The sequence below is a fragment of the Carassius auratus genome, chromosome 27 (genome assembly GCF_003368295.1).
Source record: "Carassius auratus strain Wakin chromosome 27, ASM336829v1, whole genome shotgun sequence".
Lineage (NCBI taxonomy): Eukaryota > Metazoa > Chordata > Actinopteri > Cypriniformes > Cyprinidae > Carassius > Carassius auratus.
In genome coordinates, this window is record NC_039269.1 from 4117959 (window position 1) to 4144639 (window position 26681).

At 36.4% G+C, this 26681-nt stretch overlaps 1 protein-coding gene across 1 annotated transcript; it reads right to left on the bottom strand.

Annotated features, from left to right (window-relative positions):
* Positions 1–819: 819 nt before the first annotated feature.
* On the bottom strand, positions 820–26033 carry LOC113045129 (UDP-glucose:glycoprotein glucosyltransferase 1-like). Its single transcript, XM_026205312.1, has 40 exons — positions 25904–26033; positions 24887–25025; positions 24712–24791; positions 24293–24423; positions 24084–24196; positions 23216–23390; positions 23007–23103; positions 22809–22890; positions 22597–22697; positions 21899–21998; positions 20915–20975; positions 19994–20085; positions 19155–19305; positions 18953–19072; positions 18735–18820; positions 18311–18446; positions 18061–18192; positions 17650–17814; positions 16685–16805; positions 16034–16132; positions 14058–14152; positions 12914–13120; positions 12629–12760; positions 12417–12547; positions 11314–11409; positions 11140–11242; positions 10657–10736; positions 10259–10448; positions 8882–9040; positions 8710–8795; positions 8528–8612; positions 6691–6779; positions 6510–6614; positions 5652–5736; positions 4906–5088; positions 4307–4467; positions 3897–4011; positions 3694–3810; positions 3418–3583; positions 820–2385 (listed from the first exon to the last, which is right to left on the bottom strand). Exons 1-40 carry the CDS (start codon positions 25962–25964, stop codon positions 2360–2362), a joined length of 4653 nt encoding a protein of 1550 aa, XP_026061097.1. The 5' UTR covers positions 25965–26033; the 3' UTR covers positions 820–2359.
* Between the last annotated feature and the right edge of the window lie 648 nt (positions 26034–26681).

Here is a 26681-nt window from a genome sequence, read left to right on the forward strand (position 1 = left end):
CTAACCGTCTGCACCCTTCACAATTCATTAAACCTTTGATCAGAGTCAAGGACACTCTTGTTGTGTAATAACGAGAGTTTGAGGTCTTTAATTGACTTCACTGAGGCAAAATGAGCTCTAATTTGTGTGCTAAATGCAATATTCAAGATCATTTGGGAGCCTAATATTATAATGACAAAACTGAAAAGAACTTGGAAGAAACTAATGATGAAAACACATTAGCGATGCAGGACAGATTACAGTCATGTCGTCTTAATGCAGATGTGAGATATAATGTCCAAAATAACAAGAAATTGCATCATAAATTTGAGAGAGCTGCAACAAGATCTAAAGTTTCAAATATAAGCAAACTTTATATGTGCTTAACAAAATTCAGTGCAACTTACAATGACATATGACAATTTACAACACTAAATCTGCAACAATGTCTTGAGAAGGCACAGTAAGTGCTGGAAAAACCAAACATTTCTCATATATTCCTTTTTATTCACATCTGCTCATGCAAAGGCTGAAGAAATGTTTGGTTTTACTTGTGCTTAAAAGTTTTCTTCCAGTTTTATGATAATCAATGGGACGTTTGAGTGCCAGAGACAGAGCATTTAAAATAAAAGTAATAATAATCATCATTCTCTCCCTCTCTACATTATGGTCTTAGTTTCACTACTGGATTGTGCTGCCATCATTTGGTAGAATAATGCATTGCATTAAGTGGACCTTTTCTCTTTCTAAAAGTAGTGGAAAGAAAAATATTTTTAATGAATAGTAATAATAATAATAATATAATTATTAGCTGCAGATTGTAAAAAATAGACACTTCCATTTGGTACATCTTTTATTACAAAATACTGTCATCCCACAATTAATCTTACAGTAATTCCAAAGCATCATAGTACTGATTGATTGACTTAATTTTCCCCATATTAAGTGTACTCAGTAAAAGAACAGTAGATAAACCACAAGACACTGCAGTGTACCCCTCAAACAGAACGAAGCACAAGGCACTGTACAAGCCTCACTTTTCTTTTCACTGTAAAACCGGACATTATACAGACTCTATTGGCGATTTCCAGGTAATAACCAGGAATGAAAAGTGTGCACACATCTATATTGCTTAAAGGCAAAAAAACAAAAAAAAGCCCCGGCCCATGGTTTATGATCAAATGTTTAAAATAAGTGGTCATTCTCAAACCTATAAAAGCATTACCACAGAAATGGACATGACCAAAAATAAAAAAATTTAAACTTGGCCAAAGCAACCACATCAATGACTTAGTGAAATCCAGTGATATTAAAAGAAAACAAACAAAAAGTACATTTCAACAACCTGCAATTATCTGCTAGCAGCTTCTCTGAAGGAAGTTGGCGTTTCCCTCCATCGTCATCTTCTGAAGACATCTCTCTTATCTTGTAGGCCTAAAAGAACCATTGACTGAGTTTCATTAACTGACAACCATTATGAATCACTTTAATGTGGAGTAACCAAGAACCAATATTAGGCTGTGACAACACCACTGGAGCTTTTCAATGCCCACAAACATTTTTCAGTAAACTAAAATTTCCTTCTGCGGAACAGAAAAAAAAAAGATTTAGCTGTGACTAAATTGACAAAATAGATTTTTCCTGAGTTAAAAAGGTCTTTTGATGCGTTTCTTTGAAGAGGGATGTGATTTTGACATTTTCATAAAACTGCTCCGCGTTCATAATCACAAAAACAGACTAGCGCTGGCTGGTTTACCAAAAGATGAATCTGAATTTTTAAATGAAGCCTCCATCTGAACTGTGATGTGTCACAGGAAATGATCTGTACTTTAAAGTCGAACTATTATGACATCACTTTGCTGCCATGGCATTTCAACCCCATGGGTGGCTTTTAAAAGAACAGTCTGCATCTCATGTTTCATGATTTAATAATCATTTTCATGAGAGCGAGTTACAGCTAAGAGGGACATTTATCAAATCTGCTTTAATGTTAAAATTGCGCACATGCAGTTTCTCGTTCAGTTATGTTATTCCCAATAGTACTACCTCTCAACCAGTCGAAACTGCGCCAGTTTTTATTTTATTTGTATTTTTTTGCTCTAGTGGAACTGGTATTGTTTATGGCATATGTAAGTATAGGGGGTTAAATATCAGAAGTGCCTGGATGTAGAAGATGTCCTCTGCTTGTGTCGTTTACCCAGAACCCCAATACGTCCACAAGCATTCAGATACCAAAGAAGGAATCCTGCATTAATTCTGTTCAAGTCAAGTCAAGCACGAATGTCATCCCATTCCTGGAGGATAGGCTTGGTTTAAAAAGGGTGAAGAAAAGATGACTCTTTGAACAGAGTCCCCTGTTCTTCAGTCGCAGAGCCTCAGCTCAAAGCTCAGAGTGTGTGTCACCACCTGACAGAGAGAAAGAGGCTCCGATTAAGCAAATCATTATAGAAAGCTACTCAGCACTTTGAACGATTAAGCTAAACTTTGGAGTTCTAAGGAGATTTTTGTTGTTGTTTAACTAGATATTAGATAAGAATAGATAAACTGTGAATTAATTAACTATACCTGCTTGTCCCAGCTCAAAACCATGCACTATTGTTTAAAAGTTAGTAATATATATGTAGTATTATATTTGTAGCATTATTAGACAATTAAAATGTTACAAATGATGTCTATTTCTAAAAATGCTGTTCTCTGGAACTTTCTATTCATCAAATAATCATAAATAATAATAATAATAATGGTTTCCACTGAAATATTTTCAGCATTGATAATAATATGGAGTGCTTCTTGATCACCAAATCAGCATATTAGAAAGATTACTAGAATACTGGCTGCTGAAAACTCTGCCATCAGAGGAATAAATGACATTTTACAATAGTTTAAAACTGAAAGCAGGTATTTCAAATTCCAGTATTTCATAATATTACTCATTTTACTTTTTAGATGAAATGAATGCATTTGCATAATGCTTTTCGATACAAAATTAATCACAGACACCAAGCTTTCAAATGGTAGTGAACAAAAATGTCATATTTTGGATATGCGGAATAGATTTTTTATTCATTATTCAAGGAAAAACTGTTAAATTAACTAATTCCAGTTACCAAAAAGGTTAATTATTGCATGAATTTCCCTCTATTGAAATAAAGCTACATTGTGAAGTTTTATATATGTTTTTGTTTTATACATTTTATTTGTTTTTGTTTGTCATGGTTATCGTAAAAACACACCAATCAAATCATACATTGCAGAGTTTTCAATCGTTTTAAGACATTGTACGGTATAATTACTTTCCTTTCATGAAGTGGATGAACAACATATCTTTAAAGTCCTATTTAGTATTTATAATAATTATTTCCACCATAATTGTGGAAAGTGCCCTTCATCACAGTGACATTCACGGACACAAACAGGAAAAGGACAGATTGGTCTCACCTGGGTGTTTTCTGTCGGTTTGCTGATAGCTGTCTGTGGTGCCTCTCTCTTTCTCCTCCAGGAAATTGTTGTAGATTCTCTTTAGCTCCTGGTCATAGTTGCTCCACTCAGCTACTATCCGCACAGCGGCCTGCAGCTTGGGCTCTTTTGTCTGTGGATTATTGCACTAAGACCGACAAACACACAGTGTTAATTACTGACAACAAACAAAAAAGAAAATCAAACCAATTTTTTGACAAATTCACAACCGTTGTGTGCAGAGAGCAACTATCTTACCAGATCTATAGTCTTGGCTTTCTTTTTAGATGCATCATCACACCAGGTCTCGCACCAAAGCCACTCCTGAGGAAGTGACTTTATTGGCACCTGGTGGATCATGTTGTTGGGCAGATCCTGAGAGGGGAAAACACATAATCAATGATGAGCCCAAATGATGAGCCCAGCGATAAACCCTTTCTGTGAAGGAAAGAACATCCCACCTGGTCCAGGTTGGACAGGCTGTTGGGGTCCTGACTCAGACCCTGGTACTGGCCTCTCAGTCTGTCTCCAGCAGCAATCTTCCTGAACTTCTTCAAATCGACCACATATAGAGCACTGGGGAGCACACAAAATCAAATCAAGTCACGTTGATCTATATGGAGCTTTATACAAATAGTTTCAAAGCAGCTTCACAGCAATAAACAGGAAAATAACATTTTTTAGTTACGAAACAAATTCAATTTCAGCTGCAAAGCAGTTTTACACTGGACAAATCATTTGATGTACTGGATCTTATGACTTTACTGCGGCATTTTAAACAGAAAAAATTGTGTAGTTTGGTATGAATCATCATCATTAAAAATGAGGTAGACAAAATGGCCAGACAACAATATTAGCAAACCAATCTTACCTGATGTGGTATTTACGTCCTGCCAAGTGACTGGCCCAGTAGCCAGACTTCCAGAAACGGTATCCGTCCATCTCTCTTCGGCTCTCACAGAAAGGCGTGTAACCGTACGGCGCTCCCTCCAGATCAAAGTCCCGCAGCTCCTTCAGGTCTGTGCGAACTATCTGTTGGAAAAAGCACAGCAACAATATTTGCCAATCCTACACTGCTGTGTCTTTAATTCAAAGACAAATGAAAGCAGCTGCTGGAAATGGAATCAGGACATGATATGGTCAGATGAAAACCTGCATTGCTCAGAAGAAACTAAATCTTTATCTTTTTTTGTATTTATTGTTGTTTATATTTAATCTCCAGCTGTATTTTTCTTTACCCAGAGGTGGCAGCAGTGTATCATCAGATGTGTAATGTGCATGATGCCCTCTCCAGTTTGCGTAACAAACACCCTGGATTACAACAACTGCTGTGCAATTCCAGTGACTACAAATGGGTGATCTGTCTGTACGTAGACTTTCGAAAATAAATCCCATAAGAGCAGGCTTGTGATTAGTGCTCACTAGAGACAGGATTTCATGCCACACAACTGCGCTGCTCTGTTTTTGTACCTGATCCGCATCTACAAAGAGGATCTTGTCCACAGCCAGGGGGAAGAGCACATCGAGGAACAGGATCTTATATCCCCAGATGATCCTTTGCTTTTCTGTCTGCTGGTGAAGCCAACGTGGCCATTTATACTGTACCAGCTCATACTGGAAACCATACTTCTCTGCCATATATGGAATAAACTCCTACAAGAAGATAGACAAAAAATATGAAACACTACTGTAATATTTAAATAAGAAATTAACTTATTTAGCAAGGATGCATTAAACTAGCAGTATAACATTACAAAAGATTTCCATTTCAAATAAATGCTTTTCTTTAAGAATTTGTATTCACCAAAGAATCATGAAAAAAGCACAGTAAAATTACACAATAAAATTACACAGAATCAGCATATTAGTATGATGTCCGAAGGATCATGTGATAGTGGAGTAAAGGCTACTGAATTTAAAATAATATAAATATAAAATCTATTAGTTAAAACATTTTTTTTTATTCTATGTTAAATAGAAAATTTAATATATTGTGTAATAAGGCTGCATTTATTTGTCAACTACAGTCATATTGTGAAATATATATATATATATATATATTAAATCTATTAAATAGATTGTAAAATGTCATTTAATTATTTGATGGCAAAGCAGAATTGTTGAAAATAAAATAAAATATAATATACGTTACATAAAATCTATACAACATAAGGGTCTGGTAACGGTGCCATCATGTTAAATCTCAAATCCAGTACCTTAAAAGTAGGAGACAGGTAGTTTTTGAGGAACCAGAACTTGACGGGTGTCTTGGTGTGTTTGAGCACAGACATCATCATTATCCTGCAGAGACAGAGAGAGGCCAAAGCTCAACACAGAGCGCCTGCAGTGACAGGCTGCAGAAGAGTTATGCGAGTGACCTTCTAAACTGAGCTGCATTACACAACCAATAACACTGCCGCTAATAAGACATAGCAAGTCAGAGATCAGCATTTAAAAACAGGCCTAAACAGAACTATATATATATAAGGAGGAAAATGTCACAAAAAGTCATGATGTGACCCGCGCCAGGCGGTCATGTAAAAGTTATTGCATTTTCTTAATATGTGAAATTAGATGTATGCGAGTCATTTTTCAATATCACATAAGGATATACACAAGAGGACTTGTCTGTATTACATGTCAAAACTGTAGCCATCTCTGCTGCACAAGAATAATATTAAAGTCATATATTTGTCATAGCACAAATGTCATGATTCATTTGAGAACATGAACAGGGCTCTATGCTAATATTTTTTTGTCTATGAAAACAACGACAGTCCTGACCACTTGAACATTTGATGAACAACAATATATTGGTTATGCTGAGCAGGCCAGCAGTTTATAAATATTACAATAATCAAGCTACGACATTCACAACTACTTGATTGTATTTTCATGAATGATCAGTTAAGCTGGTATATGTTTATATAATTGATGTATTTTTCTGATTCCATTATATATGCAATATCAGTGTATTCAAGTACCCAAATATTTTCTTCATGTTTACAGTAATAGTCATTAGCAATGAATACTGGCACTGTTAAATCTGAAAAACCGAAAACGCAGCTGTTTACCTGAGGAACCTCTCATACAGGTGACCAGAAGCCACAGAAAAAATGTTAATGACACCATCTTTCTCATGTTTGGGTTCTTCTGGCTTTGAACCACCAGTAAATCCTCTGAAAGAGATGAAGAAAGAACCATTACCTGACAAATACTGTAAGTGAGAGCTACTCAACAGGCAACACTTTGTACCTGGTTATGGATGTCCAGAATCCAGAGTCGTTCTCATGGGTATCATCACTAAGAAGTTCCTCTTTCATCATATCAGGCTTTTTCTGCACCTGCAAACATGGTATAGGGCAACAGGATCTATGCATGAAATAATAACTTCTCAGTAGGATGTTTAACTAGGAAGATAAAAGTGTTTTCCGTATTGTTGCAACTCCTGAACCCCATGCAGCGACATTCAAAATGATCCACCAGTAGGGGTGTGACGGTTCGTATATAACCGTGAGACCGGCGGTTATAGTTGAACACCGTCATTAGAACTCTATAACTGCCAAAACCGTGTCATTAAAATATTTTTTACAAACATTTTTTAGATAGGATCATAAGATGCGCAATATATCGGGAGACATGGTTTTTACCACTTAATGAAGTTTTGTAAATCGTCAGACATGATATTTACCACTTCATAAAATTTTGCTTTGTAGAAAACCTTTCTTAAAAACGAATTTCGTTTTGTACAAATTTTGTCTTAATTTTAATAAATGTTTCATCAACCAATTGCGTGTATTTTAATAAATAAAAAGCAAATATAGCAGACAATGATAACCGACATGGAAGCACCAGCGCGCCGCGTTCACTTGCACTGTGAACTAGAGCGCATCTCATCGCAAATGAAACTCAGCATAGGCCTATGCCTCATACAATAGCATTAAATATCTTTGCTGCATCCTTTCTAGAACAGACAATGGCATTTTTTTGCGACTCGCATCAGCAAAGCATTGCATGGCCATGGCATGACTCTATTGTAGATCCACTAACCCCCCCCCCGACCGTTATGTTATGAACCGTCACATTTGACTCACATCATAACCTTCATCACCAATTCTGAAACCGGCACACCCCTATCCACCAGTAAATACTGAAGTGAAGTGACATTCAGCCAAGTATGGTGACCCATACTCAGAATTTGTGCTCTGCATTTAACCCATCCGAAATGCACACACACAGAGCAGTGGGCAGCCATTTATGCTGCGGCGCCCGGGGAGCAGTTGGGGTTCGATGCCTTGCTCAAGGGCACCTAAGTCGAGGTATTGAAGGTGGAGAGAGAACCGTTCATGCACTACCCCCCACCCACAATTCCGTCCGGCCCGAGACTAGAACCCACAACCCTTCGATTGGGAGTCCAACCCTCTAACCATTAGGCCACAACTTCCCCTTTTGCATTTGAATCAAATGCAAAATTCAGTTTCACAACCAGTGAGAAATATTAGGAACATTAAATATATTTCTCAATGTACCAGCGACTGGCAGGTGAAATTAATTTCGACGTGAAGTGAAGACGACTGCCAACTTTTGATGAGGAAACAATAATCCAAACCCTGAGACGAGCACTGCTGCATAAACAAACACATTCCCTCTGGCCCATGCTGTATACTTAAAGCCACAACGTGTCAAAAATTCATATATATATATATATATATATATATATATATATATATATATATATATATATATATATATATATATATATATATATATATATATATATATATATATAAACACACACTCATCCCAGTCCACCCACAGCCCCACAGGAAGCAGCAGACCTCGCATTGGACACACGCCCACGCAGCGGCTGACATGTGACAGCTTGTCAGATATTAAGAGTATACATACTGGAAAAGTAAAGACACTCCAGCTCTCCATTTCTCTAGTCGAGCAAAAAAGGAAGGAATATCTCACACGCTCTTCTCTACAGCCTCCTAAGCACATTTAACTCTTCTAATACCCTCAAACTACAGAGACAAAGACCTCGCATGTGACCTCCCCCCGACACCTGATTCAGACCCCCATTACTTACTTTCACTTTAATGATCTTGCTCTTGAAGTTGTTGAGGACGACGATTAAATCATCAGCTTCGGCTGGAGAGTCTGTGCCATCGTGACTGCGACAGGGGAATTAAAACAGTGAAGCGACCGATCAAGTGAAGAGACAGAAGGACATTACGAGAGACAGACGTCTGACGTGTTATAATAAGATACCTGTAGATTTTGTAGATATCATCCGACCTGCCTTTCCGCAGTCTGAGAATCCAAGCTCCTGGGTTTGCTTTTAGTTGGAAATAGCCCTGTTAAAGATGGATCACAATAAGCGACAATGACCTCTAAGGCAATCAGAAATCATTTCTCGGATGAATCTGTGACGTCCACTCACTAGGTTGGCCATGACGATGGTGTCGACTATGACAGGGTCGGAGGCAGTGCCCAGAGTGAACTGCAGCCCACGGGGCGGCTGACCTGTCGTTACGTCAAAACAATGACCCTCCAGTAATAAATATTCTAACTCGTACTCAGCGTTCACGACACTGTCAACCTGCAAACAGGAGAATATGACTCGAATACTAATGATCACAATAATGAATACCTGAACAATACTTAATAAAATGTGTTATATAATACAAATAAAATGCATATGTTAAAAAAAAAAATTGGGTGTCTTGTCTGTTTTACAAAACTAGCTTGATATGCATGCAGTATAAATATATTTCGAACAGTAATATAATCAAATAATATTGCAATTTAAAACAACTGTTTTCTATTTTAATATATTTTAAAATGTAATTTATTCCTGTGGTGGCAAAGCTGAATTTTCAGCATCATTACTCTTGTCTTCAGTGTGACATGAATCTTCAGAAATCATCTTATTATGCTGATTTGAAACATTTCTTTCTCCTCTTCTTCTTCTTCATATATTTTTTTCAGGATTATTTAATAAATAAAAAAACACAAAAGAACAGCATCTATTTTAAATAAATAACATTGTGTGAAATAATAAATACCTTTACTTTTATTTTATATTATTTGTATTATTATACACATTGATCCTTGCTGAATAAAGTATGTATGCAAGTCTGCATTATATAAAAAAAAGAAAAATACAAAATAAATAAAAACTAACCACTGATCCATATTTTTTTGAACGTTATTGTAGATTGTTTTTTTTTTTTTTTCATAACCTTGTTTTACTCTTTGTTGACACTGGAACTGTTTACCACAAATCAAATTATAACATTTATATTGTGAAAAACTAAAATCAATAGAAAGGCTTTTAAGTTGAAAAAAAGCAAATGTAACTAATAATAATAATAATATTTTTTATATCAAAAACTGCCCAAAAAGTTCGGAAGTATCAAGAAAATATAAAGTACATCAAAAGTCCATATGTATAAATGACAAGTTTAAAGGTTCTCTAAACACTGAATGAAATTACCGGATTCTTCGGACTATAAGTCGAACTGAACTATAAATCGCATTTATTTAGAACCAAGAGAAAACATTACCGTTCTAGCGCCCTCTCGCGGCTGGAGACGGTAATGTTTTCTCTTGGTTCATGTCTCTTAGTTCATTTCTCTTGGTTCATGTCAAACTAATTTTGATAAATAAGTCGCACCTGACTATAAGTCGCAGGACCAGCCAAACTATGAAAAAAAAGTGTGACTTATAGTCCAGAAAATACGGTAAGTAAAATATCTTAAACTTATTTGACCTAGACTTCACGAGTAAATAAGAGTGATGAGGATTCCTACAGTACCTCTTCAAGGTAGATGTTATCTAGATCATAGCGTGTGTGGACAGACTCAACCATCCAGCTCTCAGGGGTGTTGAGGTTGAGTGTAAACAACGGCGACTGTGGCATATCCAAGAATTTAGCCATCGGACCAGGAGCAAAGCTGCTATCTGCCATAAAGGAAACCTCCGGCTCCAAAACATAGCGATAAAAACTGAGGAGAAACAAACAGAAATATTAAATCACTGTACAAAAGTATTACAAGATAGTTGAAAACATAAGCAAGCCTAAAACAATAATGCAGCACTGCAGAGTAAATGATGTCTTGTCATGCACCATGTTATTGCAGCCTGTAAAAGAAATGTGAAGGTGACTCTGTGATGGAGCATGTGTTCTCACGGAGACAGTGTCTCTCTTCTAACCTTTTCAGTGGGAGGTCAGAGAGCTTGGACTGGCAGTTCATGAACACTCGCAGGTTGACGTTGACCAGCTGCTTCAACACCTGAGTGGGCACACAGAAAAACATGACATGAGTCAAGGTAGAAACAACCAAATGAACCCGCTCTCAACGACAGCTGGTCTCAGAAACAGAGCCAACAAATGCAGACTGACTGTTGACTGACTGTACCTGTGAAATGTCACAGAGAGGGACCAGATGTCCTGTGATGACTAATGCAGGTATATACACAGCATGTAGGACAAGCAGGACATGATTCTGGATCAACATCCATTGGTCAACATTTTTAATAAATAATAATGGCTCAAACTTAATCTAAAGGTCAAGGTTCGGCTGGTTAGCATGATTTAGTCCAGCCCCTGCTGGTAGATTCTGTATCTAAACCATCTGGTTCCACATGTCCTTCTTTCATAAGTTATGTTAAGTGAAGGGATGCAGAAGTTCTCACCAAAAGGAGGGGTGCCAGTTTCTGAGCATCTCTGGTCACTGGATCCACGACAGCTACGACATCGAAGTACACTTCTTCCTCCTTCGGTCTGATCTTTACAGCGCTGTGAAGAGAAATGGAGAGAAAGTTGACAACTGAATTCTGAGGATTTAGAGATGAGAAGAAGTGACGTACCTGTATCGGTCTTCTGCAAAAGTGTGCTCGATCCTTGCCTCGCCTTTGGGTTGGGAGGACAGCAGGGCGTCCACCTTCATCACCAGATCACTAGCTCTACATCACAACACATACAAAACAAACAAATACAGGATAAATGACACAAAATCTACTTTAATGAAGTGAATGAATGCAAACAAGCTCACTTTCACGTGTCGTCGCATTCAAAAATGTCAGAACACCTTTCAAGCTTGAAAAGAATTATGCTGTGCAACTTAGTTATTTTTTTTTTTCATCTGTGTAGATATGTTTATAACTAGATAGATTAACAATAATTTTATGAGAACAGACATTTGAACACAACCATTTTACCCCACTGAGGGGTGTGAATATTTTCTCTGACTGAATTAATATTGTAAGCGATAATATTGTGGTAAAATAATGATAAGTTCAGACTTGCTTTTTCACATCAGTGAAACCCTAAAATATAAATAGCATATTAGGTTTAAAGTTCAAAATGTCCAGCAAACCATGATCAATCAAATGCAATGTGTTGTTTTTATGTACTAGCATTTGACTATAATCTATATATATATATATATATATATATATATATATATATATATATATATATATATATATATATATATATATACACATTTTTATTTAATTTTTTTGTATTGTGTGTGTATCAATCAAATACACGTGCGAACCAAAGCCTAACTAGCAAAAGGCAAAAATTTGCTACAACTCTCTCACAGAGGCCTAGTGTCAGATTCAAGAGCTGATAAAGACAATGACTACCTCCACTATTATACCCAACACTTCAATAATCAGCCCTCTAAAAGTTTACTGAGAGGATAATGAACATGGTGTCACTGTCCACATAAAATGGCACATTTATTACGTCTCCATCTTCAAGGCAGGCCGACACACTTCATTAAGAGGAAGTAATTACTGCACAGAGTACATGTGATGGTTATGTTTAATGTCCTGTAATCCTTCTACAGCCCTGACAGAAGGGTGTTCTGTACTCAAAGTGGTTAAGAGCTCTGCTATTGGTTATATTTGCTTCAACCAACAAAAGTGTCTATAACCTGCTGCACAGGATTGGTCTAGCATACCTGTCCTCTACCATGCCCAGCTGTTGAATTTTGGCCTTAATACTCTCCCCTGATGTCTTTAGGATAATGTTTTCTAAAAGCAGGAAGTCATCCTGGTTGAAGACCTCTCCTTCTTCCAATGGACCAATGATCTGCAGAGAAAAAGACAAAAAGCAGAATAAGAAGAGCTTTCAAAGCATCCGAATTCTTGCTTTACAAAATGTCTAACTTACTCGTCCATTACTGATCACAGCTCTCTGGCCCTTCTGCAGTTTGAGGACATCCCGACAGTAGGCAGAGTGAGCCAACAGGAAGTTCACATTAGGGGACTCATATGCACTCTTAAACAGAGGAACGTCCATGCCCTGTAGTGCAGAAAAATGCAGAAGCATCTGGTTAGATTGGTTCTATATTAAATTCTGCAGTTTAAAAGTGACATTCGCAGCGGCAACAGTGAAATAACCCAGAGCAAATAATCCATCACAACTGTAAATGAATTACAGGAGAGCTTATTTTACCCCGACAGCAAACTCTGCAATGTCACTCCCTCCGTAAAGAGTCTGCGCCGTCTCTTCTTTAGCCATTTTGGTGATGAAGTTTTTGGCGTTGTTGGCAGTTTGGGTCTGCATGGCTGCCCATATGGCTCGAGCAATAAGGCTGTTCTCATTAGACGGGTTCTCGCTGGGATTATTGATCACTCCTAATCGTACATTATTACTGGTTTTCTAAAAAAAAAAAAAGGCATCAAATTTTGATTGGTTTAGACCTGTCCCCCCCCCCACACACACATACACACTCTTATCACACACATTTAAAAGCTGTTATTTAAACATTAATATAAATATTTTGTTAATTAAGTTGCCATATAAATATTTATAAATCACATACTATGTTTAGTGTTTGAAATATCCAGTGTTGTGATTAAATAAAATCAATATATATATATATATATATATATATATATATATATATATATATATATATATATATATATATATATATATATATATATATATATATATATATAATATAAATATTAGATGAAAACTGTTAAGAATTTTTTTTAAAGAAAACTATAAATGTTGTTATAAATCTGAAATAGGTTCAAGTACTACAATCGGTAAAACTAATTATTAAAATAAAAAAATAATAAAGCTAAGTACAAATATCTGAAATAACATAATAAAAAAGGACAAAAACACATTACCAAAATTAATAACAAAAAATTAAAGTGATATAATAAATAATAGAATAGTATACAAATATATATATATATATATATATATATATATATATATATATATATATATATATATATATATATATATATTAGTTTATATATATAAAAAAACAATAATATAACATTATATAAGCAGTAAGGAACACAGCTATGTGTGCTGGTTTATGTTTTTATGTACATAGATATTATTGATGATATTCAAATATTTAAATAACGCTTTATAATAATTACATTATTTTTTATAAATATTGATGTACTGATACTATAGTGTGATTTGCTACTTTGTGTGAATACATTTAGATTAGATTCACAAACAAGGGCAGTAAAAAATATAATGAAATTGGCAGTAAATATATTCTATTCATCAGACAGACCACTGTGGCAAAAACTTTGACGGAACTGGCTCAGTGACATTGTCCTACCATGTGACGTATAGCATCGTACAGCAGCTGTCGTCCCGAGGGCTGGTCAAAGTCTCCCACTACCCAGAAAGTCACTGGACGGATGATGCCATCATCTGCAAGTCAGAGAAGGACAGACACACGGGCTGAAGAAAATTACACAGCCGAGACATGCTGTTTCCTCATGCAATCTAAAAAGGTGAGTGAAAATGATGTGAGGAACTAAGAGCATTCTGGCTTGTCTTAGGTTTTAACAGTCAAAAAGGCAAGATGTATCTGAAGTGCCCAAGCGGCACACAAAAGACAGACAGGCAATTTCAACCTAGATATAAACCTGTAAACGTCTGTAAAAGAAAGATATTACAGGGGACCACAGGATAGAAAGAGAATCTCTTTCATCCATCACACACTGACAATTCTGACAGATGACAAATGCACAGCTGTGCTTAAATCAATAGCAAGCCTCAGAAAACTTCTTCACTTGGTTAAAGGAAAGCAACAACAACAATCATTATACACTAATCTTAAACTTGCAGACACACTTAAAAAGGAATATTTTGCGACATTTGCAACTTTAGCAATATCATTCAGTGGCATACTGTCAATTACTACGGAAATTAATTTAACATTTTAAACAATTAAAAACTCATTCAGAGAAATGCATTTGGTTTATAATGAAAGTCTCGCAGGCCAGAGCGTTTAAGAATATGAGGCTTGTATTTCAGTTGAAGAACCAACATTAAATTTGTCTTGAATTGTCCTTTTGAGGTTGGACTGCTTTTCTAGATGGACAAAATTCTGATGTAATTTCACTTCTATATATTACGTCACATGCCTTGATACTTTCATCCTGGTATCCTTGTATCACACATACTGAGCCAAAGAGAACCTATACTTTTGAAACAGTGTGACAGAAAAATAGACATTTTAAATATGTATAGATATTTATTCAAAGTAGTTGCACACTGACCTGCTAGACTTCCATTATAAGTGTATTCCTGTAAAGGCATTCCCATTTGTGTACACAAACTGAGACAGAGTCAAAGTTAGCCTATTTGCTGTACTACTTCCATTCCACAGATGTGGTAAACAAACATTAAGTTTTAAATAACCCAGAATATTCCTTCAAGCAATAGAGAGTGTTATGTTAATGATGTCAATGTAGGCGTTTTCTAACAATATTTGCACTCAGTACTGTATGTTTAGATGAGATCTATGGGAAGTGGGCTGTCAGTTGAGTGAGTATAACAGCTCAATGCAATTACCAGGAGCATCCCTGATTGACATCCCTGAAATCAGCATTCAAGAAGCACAAATAAAAGCAGACAGATATATTTAGTGCTACACAAGACAGTTTTTGGTGTCTAAAGCCAGGTGTACACTGCAATTTTTTGTGTGTTGCCTGTCAGAATATATAATGAAATTTGGGCTAAAGGACAGAACATATTCAATGTACAACATTAAATATCTTTGATGTCAGACTTTGTGATATACATATCAGCCAAGTCTTTGGTCATTACTGGACCATTTAAGTCACCAATCCATGTTAGTCATCTTCATTTGCATTTGACTGCTCATTCTCCAAAGCAAACTGAAGGACATTTTTATATTATAATGCAAATAAAATGCTAAATACTGAGATATGTGTTGCATGTAATATACATAAGCTAGAATCAACAGATTTTTTCCAGGTGACAACGTTCTTATTAAACCAAGGGCCTTGTACCAACGCAATCCATCTTTTAATTTACCAAGATTTGCAATAGCTAATTCTCTAGTATTTACACCATTTTTTAACATCCAACAAATGCAGTATTGTCAGTATTTGACAACTTCTGAAATTTGATTTTTTTCGCCAAATCGGCAGTGTGCACCTAACATAAGATAAAAATGATACACTTCACAAAGGTCCCATAGAGAAACCCTCAATTGTTCATATATCAGCAGGTTGGAGGAATTGCGTTTCTGGCGGAGATCAATAGCAGCAATCACCTCACCTTTCTTTGTCATGTAATTCAGGCTGTTGGCTACTGCTGCGTTCTTGTCTTTGGTGTCCAGAAAGAGGAAACGTGCATATTCGTCGATAAAATGATTGTCTGAAAAAGAAAATACTTGGTTTTTTTGGAGGTCAGGTGATGGCAAACACTAGGGGAGAAAATGAAAATAAGGTTGTGCTTTGTTCTCTGTTAGAGGTTCATTCACATTCATAATTGAATCCAACCAAAGCCATTTCAAATGCAGCTATTTCTAAACATGGAGTGCTATTTGAGTTCAGATTGAAATGGGTCTTTTTCTCAGCTTCCTGAAAGACTGCAAATATGCTATTCGAAAGCTATTAAAATTCAGTTTCAAGTTCCTTGCAAAAACAAAGCAGTTTATGAATATCATTGGCGCAGGCTCATTTGTACGTCTTTGTATATAAATGGGCTATCAAGAACAAACAAGACATTTAGCGCAGAATTCACAATGAGGCAGATATTCAATCCCGAGAGCATGTGAGAGCGTACGTGTTGTATATCTCAAACTAGCTCATTTACCGGAAGAAAAGCTATTTATGATTCAACAGAAAAGAACTGGGGAGCAGCAAAACACACAAAAAAAAGAAAAAAACACAACTTTGTTATGAACCCAATCAGACAAGAACTCACTGGTGGCAGAAAGGTCCAGATAATTCCTGTTGGTGCTCAGGATTCTGGAATTGATTCGTGGGACCACATTGGGCTGATTCATGATAAAATCCACTACATCATGGTCACTATTCAGTTCACCCTGAAAAGATCATAACAGTCACTTCAAAAGATGACACTTAAAAATAAAATAACCCTAAACTGTACTTCAGATGAATGAAAAAATTCAATGAATAAAAAAATAATATGCAAACAAACACACACACACACACACACACACTGTATATAGTGTGTGTGTGTTTTAATTATTAATTTTGTATTTACTGTGCACACCTGGAGTATCCTACAATATGGATGTGGATTTATATAATGGGTGTTATTTTCCTTTTTATGTATTGTATTTAATGCAGAATCCTACCTGGCAATAACAACTTATTACATAATATATATTTACGATTAATCATGCAAGACTACAGAGTGCATGACACGGCACATTAACGAAAGTGAAAGTGTGAAAGTGACGTTCACCCATACTCAGAATTTGTGCTCTGCATTTAACCCATCCGAAGTGCAAACACACAGAGCAGTGAACACACACACACACACACACTGTGAACACACACCCAGAGCAGCCATTTATGCTGCAGCGCCCGGGGTGCAGTTGGTGGTTCGGTGCCTTGCTCAAGGGCACCTAAGTCGTGGTATTGAAGGTGGAGAGAGAACTGTACATGCACTCCCCCCACCCACAATTCCTGCCAGCCCGGGACTCGAACTCACAACCTTTCGATTGGGAGTCCGACTCTCTAACCATTAGGCCACGACTTCCCACAACTACTCCGTGAAACGAGTTCTTCCACTAAAGCTGGTCTGGAAGACAGACAGATCTTGGCTTTTCTTAGTACAAGAGTGCAAAGGTTTAATGTGTTACATTTTAATCTAAAAAAGGACACCACAGAGACTATAGGTGACAGACAAGCAATTCTCACCAGGTAGACTGTGCGCTGAAAATAACTGGTGGTCTCTAGGATCTTGTGCATGACGACTGTCTCCAGTTCATCTGGGTCTAACTGCTCACGTTGTAAAGGCATTCCATTATACAACACCACAGGCAATGGGACAACACCAGTCTGCTCATAATATGCCTTTCCTTCCTGTGGAGACATAGAAGAGATGACCTCAATAAGAGTTATGGGTACTGGGAGACACAAAGAGCTTTTAGAACAGGAACAACCTCTGGCTGACAGTTACATCCTTAATCTCTACAGTTGATGATAAAAAAAAAAAAAAAAAAAAAACTCATCCACAATATTTTGTCTATTTTATCAAGAATGAGACATCTGAGAAGGAGCACTGCTGAAATATTCAAAGCACACACATTAGAAAGACAAATCCCTCACTTTTCTGTTGTTGTCGTAGGCAGAGTCAGTCCCCAGGATGCTGCTGATCTCTACATAGGGATATCTCTTCTCCAACACACCCACCACATGTTCCACCTTCAGTTTGCCTCCACGGGGAACTCTGCTCAACATCTGAAAGACATATCAACAATTATTTTCTTAGTTTTAGGCAAATCTATATCAAGTAAGCTCCTAAACATAGACAAAATAAATTGGTGTTGTATGAAGCACTCGTGATGTTGTGACTTACAGATATGATGGCATCGAAGGCCATCTGGCTGTCAACATCGTCAGCGATGTAGTTGAAAGCTCGAAGTAAAGCCACACCAGCATCCTGCATCCCATCAACCTCATCAGAATCATTCACCACAAACACCAGACCAATCCTGCAGAAAAGACCGAAACACAGAAATCAGAAATCAGAAATCATATATATATATATATATATATATATATATATATATTATGTATACACAAAACTGTTTATGGGTTTTAATTACTTTTTAATATTATATTGGGAGATGCTAAATAAAGTGAAATGACGGGGTGAGAATGTCACAAGAAACTGACCAGATTTGAACCTACATTCCTTCAGGAGCACCTTGGCTCCTACGCATTGTGAAACATTAATCAAGTTCTTGTAATAATGTTCGGTCTATTTTTTTCAGACTGACCTGAGTGGGATGTTGTTGCTGTAAAACATCTCAGCCACGCTGATCAGCTCTGCCGTGTTCTCATGGGTTGGATCCAGAATCATCACCTGTCAGGATGACACAGACAATTTTTGAAATGATCCTCAGAATTCATATCTATACTGTATGTGGGCTTCACATTGTGAACTGTTAATGTCTGAAGGAAACTGTCATGTTTACACAGCACTTGCGCTACTCACCAGATTATGAAAGTTTTTCCGGATTTGTCGAATAACGCCTGGAAAGGTGGGTCGCAGCAGCTCCTGCACATTAGAGGGCCAGGATGCATATCTGCCATCTGTCTCCAGGTTATTAATCCACTGGAGAAAGAGAAAAAGATGGTTTATTCTCTATTATCTCACCCAGAAAAAAACAACAACAACAAAAAAACACATAGCTCACGTTAACAGCAGGGTTGCGGATGTCCACTGCATAGTCAGAGTCTGAGGGCTGAACATTAAGTTTCAGGATGTCGTGGATGTAGGGTGTCTCTATAAGCAGACTACGCAGACCCTCCATGACCCTTGCCTCATTTCTCAAAACGTCCAAAACGCTGCAAAAATAAATAAATAAATAAATTATATATATATATATATATATATATATATATATATATATATATATATATATATATATATATATATATACAGGGTTGCAGCATGACAGATAAAAACATCGACAAACACATAAAACTTTATGTTACATCATTCAAATGTATCGGGTCTGAAAGGTTGTTTTTTATTTGGCAAGGATGTATTGAATAGATCAAAAGTAACAATAAAGACATTTCAAATCCACATTTCACTGCTTTAAATGAATGCTGTTCTTTTGAACTTTACTGAACAAAGAATCCTGGAAAAAAAAATCAAATTTGCCATCAAAGGAATGACTTGCATTATAAAATAAACTCTCACAGAAACCAAATATTTGCATTAATATTGCACAATATTATTGGTTTACTGTATTTTTTTAACAAATAAATACACCATTTGGAAGCATTAGAGACTTCTTCAAAAACATACCAAGACAATTATACATGCCAAACATTTGACCAATAGGTGAATATTACATGCTGCATTATTACATTACTATTTTAGTTACATTTCTAATATTAATTCATTATTTTCACTTCTGCTAAGTATAAATAATTAGTTTATAATGTAATATTTATATTTAATATATAATACATATAGAAAAAAAATAAGTTATAAAAAAATAAAAAAAAACTTCTAGCTGCTTACCTGAAAATGTCCTGCACATCCAGGTCAATATGGAGTCCATTGATAAACAGAGCCGAGTCCCCTGGCTGGAGACCTAATGTCCCTTTAAAATACTAGAGGAGACATAAAAACATGAGATATTAGGTGTGACATTCACAATTAGCCTTAATGTAACCTCCCAAGCCCTGTGGGTTGCTAATCCCTGGATGAAACATACGTTTCTGTCACTTCATAGAGCAGAACAGAAGTTGAAAGAGATGCTCAATATGATCTATAATTCAAACACACTCTTTTGAGCCTTAGGCCATATACACTCTATATATTCATGCTTTTATCCGTGGCACTCATGTTTGTTTTTCGCTAAAGGCACATGCATTAGAGCGAGGGAGCTCGTTAGAGAACCTTAAAGAGGCTCCATTCGTCAAGTTTCCCAGCATGCAATTACAGTGAGGAATGAGGAGCAGGTCCGTTACACGTCCTCATTACAAGAGGCAAGAAACAGCTTTAATCACAGAAAGGACATGACCGAAACAATGAACGAAGCCACATTTAAACCGCATTCGCCACAATTACTTCATTCATTACCTTTTCAGCGACAAAACAAAAGTGTTTACACACGTTCCAATACAGAGGAACGTGAAAAAAAGCAAGCAGAGAGGTGGAGAGGAATAATTCTCCATTACTCTAACAACCAAAACACTTTGCAACTGATACTTCTTTCATTTTAAACACAGGTTTTAATATATGGGAAGGGAGAATCATTGTAAGACTTTCTCATGACTTTTCTTGGTGAGTTATGAGGGAAAAAAACAAAGACTTGACTGGGCCTCTTCTTTGAGTCCATTATCTCAGCAGTGCAGCAAAAAAAGCGTAGTGAATGAGAATACCTGCTGACGCCAAAGCTTTCTGAGAACGTGAAAAAAGGACAATGGTAGCCCTCACCTTTTGATTTTCCTCAATCTCCTTCCGGATCTCTGAATTAACAACCGTTTTTGTTATGGACCTGAGAGGGGAGAGAGAAATGTGCGTGGTTTTACTGAAAATGATTTATTAGTTCATCATGATGATTCATTATAATCAAATTTTGAATGCACAGCCTACTGTAATCTGCATAAAAATGTCTGCGCTGACTGTTTAAATCAACGCTGTTTAACTAGATTGAGAAGAGATTGCTTTCACTGACGTCATTGCAAGTCTACATTCAGACATTAAAAAAAAAATAAAAATAAAAATAAATATATATATATATATATATATATGTATGATGACTCAGAGCTACAGTTAATTGCTCTGGGCGATACATGACTGCGTATTATACTCCATGATGTCAAGGATCACTTTAACAAAATTGCACTTTAGTGTGGGCGGCACATTTAAAATACATTTGCCAAAAAAAACAGCTGTGGCTGCACCGTCTGGGCCAAATAAAGCATATTATTTTCATCATAACTGCTGACGGCTCGTTTTTTAGCCTTAAAGTGTTAATTAAACCTAGGAAGGCAGTAAAGACTCAAAACATCCAGCTCAAACTAATTTTTTGATGACTTGAGTGGTCTGCTGCCAGGGCCTCTGAACTGAAAAGCACTTACTACTATAGACCCAATGAGGAATTAATGAATAAACACAGAAAAGTGGCTATTGAAAGTGAAATAAACTGTATGCCACATATAAACACATTATGTCACACAAGGTTAAGACACAGCGTTTCCAGCATCAATTTAGAGCCTTCGCTGAAAGTGAAATGCTGTGCAAATTGGCAAAACCTCAGCCAATTCAAAACATGTTCAATGTTAAATATACAGTAGTGGAGTTCAAACCAATGATATTTATTTATTTTTTTAAATAAATGATTTATTATTATTTATTTTTTTGCATTATCATGTCTAGATAGGACTGAATGTATGTAAAGGACAGTTGGTTATTTACCTGGCTTTGGTGGGGAAGTTCTGGCTCAAATCTCTCATGACATTGAGGGCGTCCACTGAGGGAGCTGCCAGGATACGGGCGGCAGTCTGAAAGCTGAGATCTTGAGAAGAAGCATAAAGAACACAGGTTATTCAAACCTGCATTTCTGCTCCTACAATCAAGATCTTATTTGAAATAGCCATGGCCTGTTTATGGCATGCCAATTTCTCAGATCCCACATATAATGAATTTGATGTGCCAAAGCACTTTTCCAGTACGATTGGGAATAGTGCGTTCAACTGTGTGTGTATTGACTCAAAGGTTTTGTTAAATGTGACTAGTCTCTGATGAGTTTACCTTGATATAGCAGTAATGAGCTCTGGGCAATAGGGAGTTGTGTTTGACAACCATGCAAGGCCTGCAGAGCCACATCTAATTAACAATGTGAAAACTTTCCATTTGCATACCGTCAGAATGTGCATTGAGCTACCCGACTGCTCCCTTAGTCACAGGTAATATAATAATTAAGCTTGAAAGGCTTTGAAGTAGTGGCATTAATGTAGTTGTGCCAAATAGTACAAGATGTTATGCTACCTTAACCATGGTAAAACACTGTAGCGTACATTTCTTGTGGCCTTCGATATAAACACCTGCAGCCAACAAGCATTTAATTTCAATTTTATAGATGCCAGAAGTTTCACCAGTTCAACAACACTCACCTTGCATCTGCCAGACTTTAAGTGGGGCCATCTCATTGGTGCTCTCAATCAAATGTTTCCGGAGCTCCTTCAGCTGTTCTTTAAGTTCAGGATAAATGGTCCTAACAAATATAACACATGATATAAAGATAAACAGTTATGTCATTTCAAACACAGGGATGCATTTAAGTCAACATAGAGCAGCCTTTAATGTTTATGGAGTTTCAAATTACTTAAGTTTGCCAAACAGAAAGCCCTGGACTTCATCCACCGGATCGTTTTCACCTATTACAGTGGCATTCGCATCAGCTCCAGCTGTGAAGAGTGGAGAAAAGATAAATGAGTTTGCTAATTAGACTTGATATCTGTACTTAAATTATACTAACTTTCTTTCAAAGCCACAACACAAAGACTTTCAGCTGCCATCATACCTTGAACTTGGGTGTCATCTTTGGCTTTATACTCTTGGTTTTTGATGGCCAGTTCCACTCCATATCCAGACAGGTGCACTTTACCCTTGCTAGGGTTCTGCATGGGTGACAGAGTTCAGTATATGGATTTATTCATCTTAAGATGAAAGGATAAAGAGATTCAGCGCAATGAAAATTATGATTCAAATACAAAAAGGTTGAATTCTCACAGACAGAAAGTGGCGTAAAATGTAAGTGATCAAGCCTTTGTTGGCTTTGGCCAGCATCAGCTGATGGAACCTAGTGAATTCTTTGGTGCCCAGCTCGGCATAAAGAATCACAACCGGTGCATCAGGATTGGCTGAGGGGAATCTGTGATCACCTTTGAACAGGTATGGCTTGGGCCTGAAAATGAAAAGATAAATACATAATGCATTAATCATACATAAATCATAGAAAGCAAACAAAACAATATATAAATAATACAAGCAATAAATAAATAAGTGAAAAAAAAATAAACATTACAAGTTTTGGTTGTGTTTGGGTTTGTTGACACGGTCAATACTTTAGTTTAAATGTATTTGTATAAGAAAATGTGTAGGATTTAAAGGAACACTACACTTTTTTTTTTTTTTTTGAAAATAGGTTTATTTTCCGACTCTTTGGTAATTTTTGCGTGAGATGCTAACAGTCTAATTGGATTCAATGAATTATGCTAAGCTAAGCTAAAAGTGCTACTGCCAGACCCTGAGATATCGGCTGAATGGATTCGGAAACGTTAAAACTTAACTGTTTTAACTCTAGGGGAGTTGGAAAATGAGCCTATTTAAAAAAAAAAAAAGAAAGAAAGAAAAAAGTGATCCTTTAAGTGTTTTAATGCACTCAAGTGTTTAAGTGTTTTAAGTAAAAACTTAAAACATTTACAGTAATTACTGAAATTTGAAATGCCTTATTTGCTTTCTGTTTGTGTCCTCATTAGCAACATTTTCATGCATTCCCAATAGAGTACTTATTTAAAGTTTTTTTTATTTAAAAAAAAAGTTGATAATGTTCCTTAATGTTGTAGGGGAGGTTACAACAGGTCTTGCTTTTACTCACCGTTCTACAGCATTATCAAGCATGACTTTAAGTCTTTCTGTATCACAAGACACCTGTCCATGTACATTGAAGAACGCTTTACAGCCAGGTGGAGGAGGCTCATTAGAGGCGATCTACATAAACAAACAGTCCACCAAACAGAGTCAAACATGATTTCTCCAGATTCACTTTGCATTTACATTAAACAGCTGTAAAGAGGTCCTGGTCACCTGCTGGAAGGAATGGACGGTGGATGAGTAGGCCCTCAGAGACAAAGCCAACTTCAGCAGCTTTAGCTGGACCGGGCTCAGCAGCACATTGGCTCTCTTCAGGATCAGTTCATAGTATGCCAGATCCGTGTCTGAAATATGGACACCAGTCTGATAATCTGATTGGCCAACAGCACGTCAAGAGCATAGATACAAATACTGCTGCTATTGGAACTAAACGCAAGTAACTAGACATTAATTTTGTTTGCATAACATACCCGCAGCATAAAAGTATACATTATTTTATTATATGATGTTCAATACAACAGCACTTTCATAAATATAAAGGGTAACAGCTTCATAAAATCAGGCAAACATGTTGACAAACCTCAGCGTGTCTAAAAATGAAAGTAAAAGATAGGATTCAGATCAAACATTACCATCATGGTCACTTTCAAAATTTTGATTGGCTTCCACGAAGTCCCAGAACTTGTCCTGACTCTCTTCAGCAAGGAACTCACTGAAGAACATTATATAGGCATTATTTATTAGTAGTAACGTGTAGCATAAACCTGTATATTAAACGTGCTGTCATCGTTGTGTGTTCAAGCTAACCTGGCCTCAAGCAGGAGTGGTGTAGATGGCCATTTAGTAGTCAGTGTTGTTGTGACAGCTTTTGAGTCCCCATTGGCAGAGTGGACAGAGCCCAGAGCCAGCAGTGCAACACACAACATCCACATGTTCCCATAAAAGCCTGAGAAAATAATACAGGTTAGTCTATGTTTGAGGACGGGACTAAATGGTAATGGTACACCACTAATGTTAAAAATACTGGAGTGGTTAAACCGTGGCTATATATGGGTTAAACATTTAAAAAGAAAGTGAAACAAACGTTGAACTGTCCCTTTTTTTATCTAAAACAAATTAGAACAAACTGACATAAAATACTTGCAACCTATAACCATAAAATGCGCAAATATAATACACACATGTAATCAGACAGCCATCATTTGTTTCGGCATGCATTGTTTATATTTCTCTTCATTTGACAGCTTGAAGAAGACAGCGCGACTTGACTCTCAGCCAATCAGAGCACTCATCGTGGATATGAAGATTGGCTTCACCAATCAGCGTTCTCATCGTGCAGGAGTTCCGGGTTCGTATTTAACTTCCTGCATTACAACTAAATCTTTCAAAGCATATTTTAGGAGGATGAATTAATTTTTAATGGCATCTAACTGGCTCTCAGACCGAATTTAAATGCACTAAGTAAAAATAAGTAAGTTAGTAACATTATGTGTCTTACATAATCATAATGCGAAGGACTGCAATTCGATTTTTACAGGTTATGAGAATGAAATGCGATTGAATTCAAATACTCTTAGAACACAATAACCAGAAAAATATCTAAAAAGAAGGATCCAGCGTTTACATGAGCTCACTTCTCTATGTAACGTTAGGGTATTGGGAGTCATTATAACTAGATGCAAGAATGACTGATTCACATACATTTGCTTCGACCCAGTGGCTAAATGCATTAAGTGACGTATTCATACACACTATCATATATGTATATATATATATATATATATATATATATATATATGAAGAGAATAAAGTGAGCAGCCATACCAGCACCGGCTTCTAAACCTCTTTCTTGGGTTGCCATGTTTGAACTGTATGAGTGGTCCATCCCACGTCCGTGATCTGCTCTTTGTGCCTTTCCAGAAATCTAGCTTGAAGTATAGGCAAAATCACATATTATATTTTTAGCGCCGCATTAACAATATTATTAATAAAAAAGAAGGTCACATTGATTATAAAATGTCATAAATTTGATTTAAGACAACAACATAATGCAATGTTTTTACGGGCTATATGCTAGACAGCTAAATGGTCATAGACGCCATTTTGGCTCAAGAAGAGCACGCAGGAGCTTTTAACTCAGATTTTAAAGGGAAAGAACGGAAACTGGATTTGTCGTAATAATGCGATCTGACTGCAATGTCTTTCTGTTTTATATTTTCATAGCACTACTGTGTATGATGTCTGTTTTTACGCTGCTTCTATTTTAAATATTTTTTAACAGCTACCTTAGTGTAATACATTTGTAAGGCATATAGTATTGTATATGCAAGCAGTGACATGCTTAATTTGTGTAAATATATTTTTTAATTAACCTTTTTGTCAATTAACCTATAGCCAACTATAAAATGGACCCATGTACAGTTTCTACTGAACACATTATGTGTTAGAACTGAGTTATACTTACATTGTATATTTTATAAATGAAAAAAACAAAAACAAATCAATGACAAAATCAGTATCTGCCATGTAACTCATTAACTTAAACTCTCCTAAATGACAAGTAGTAGGCCTAACTCAATCGATATAGGGGTCGAATGAGTTG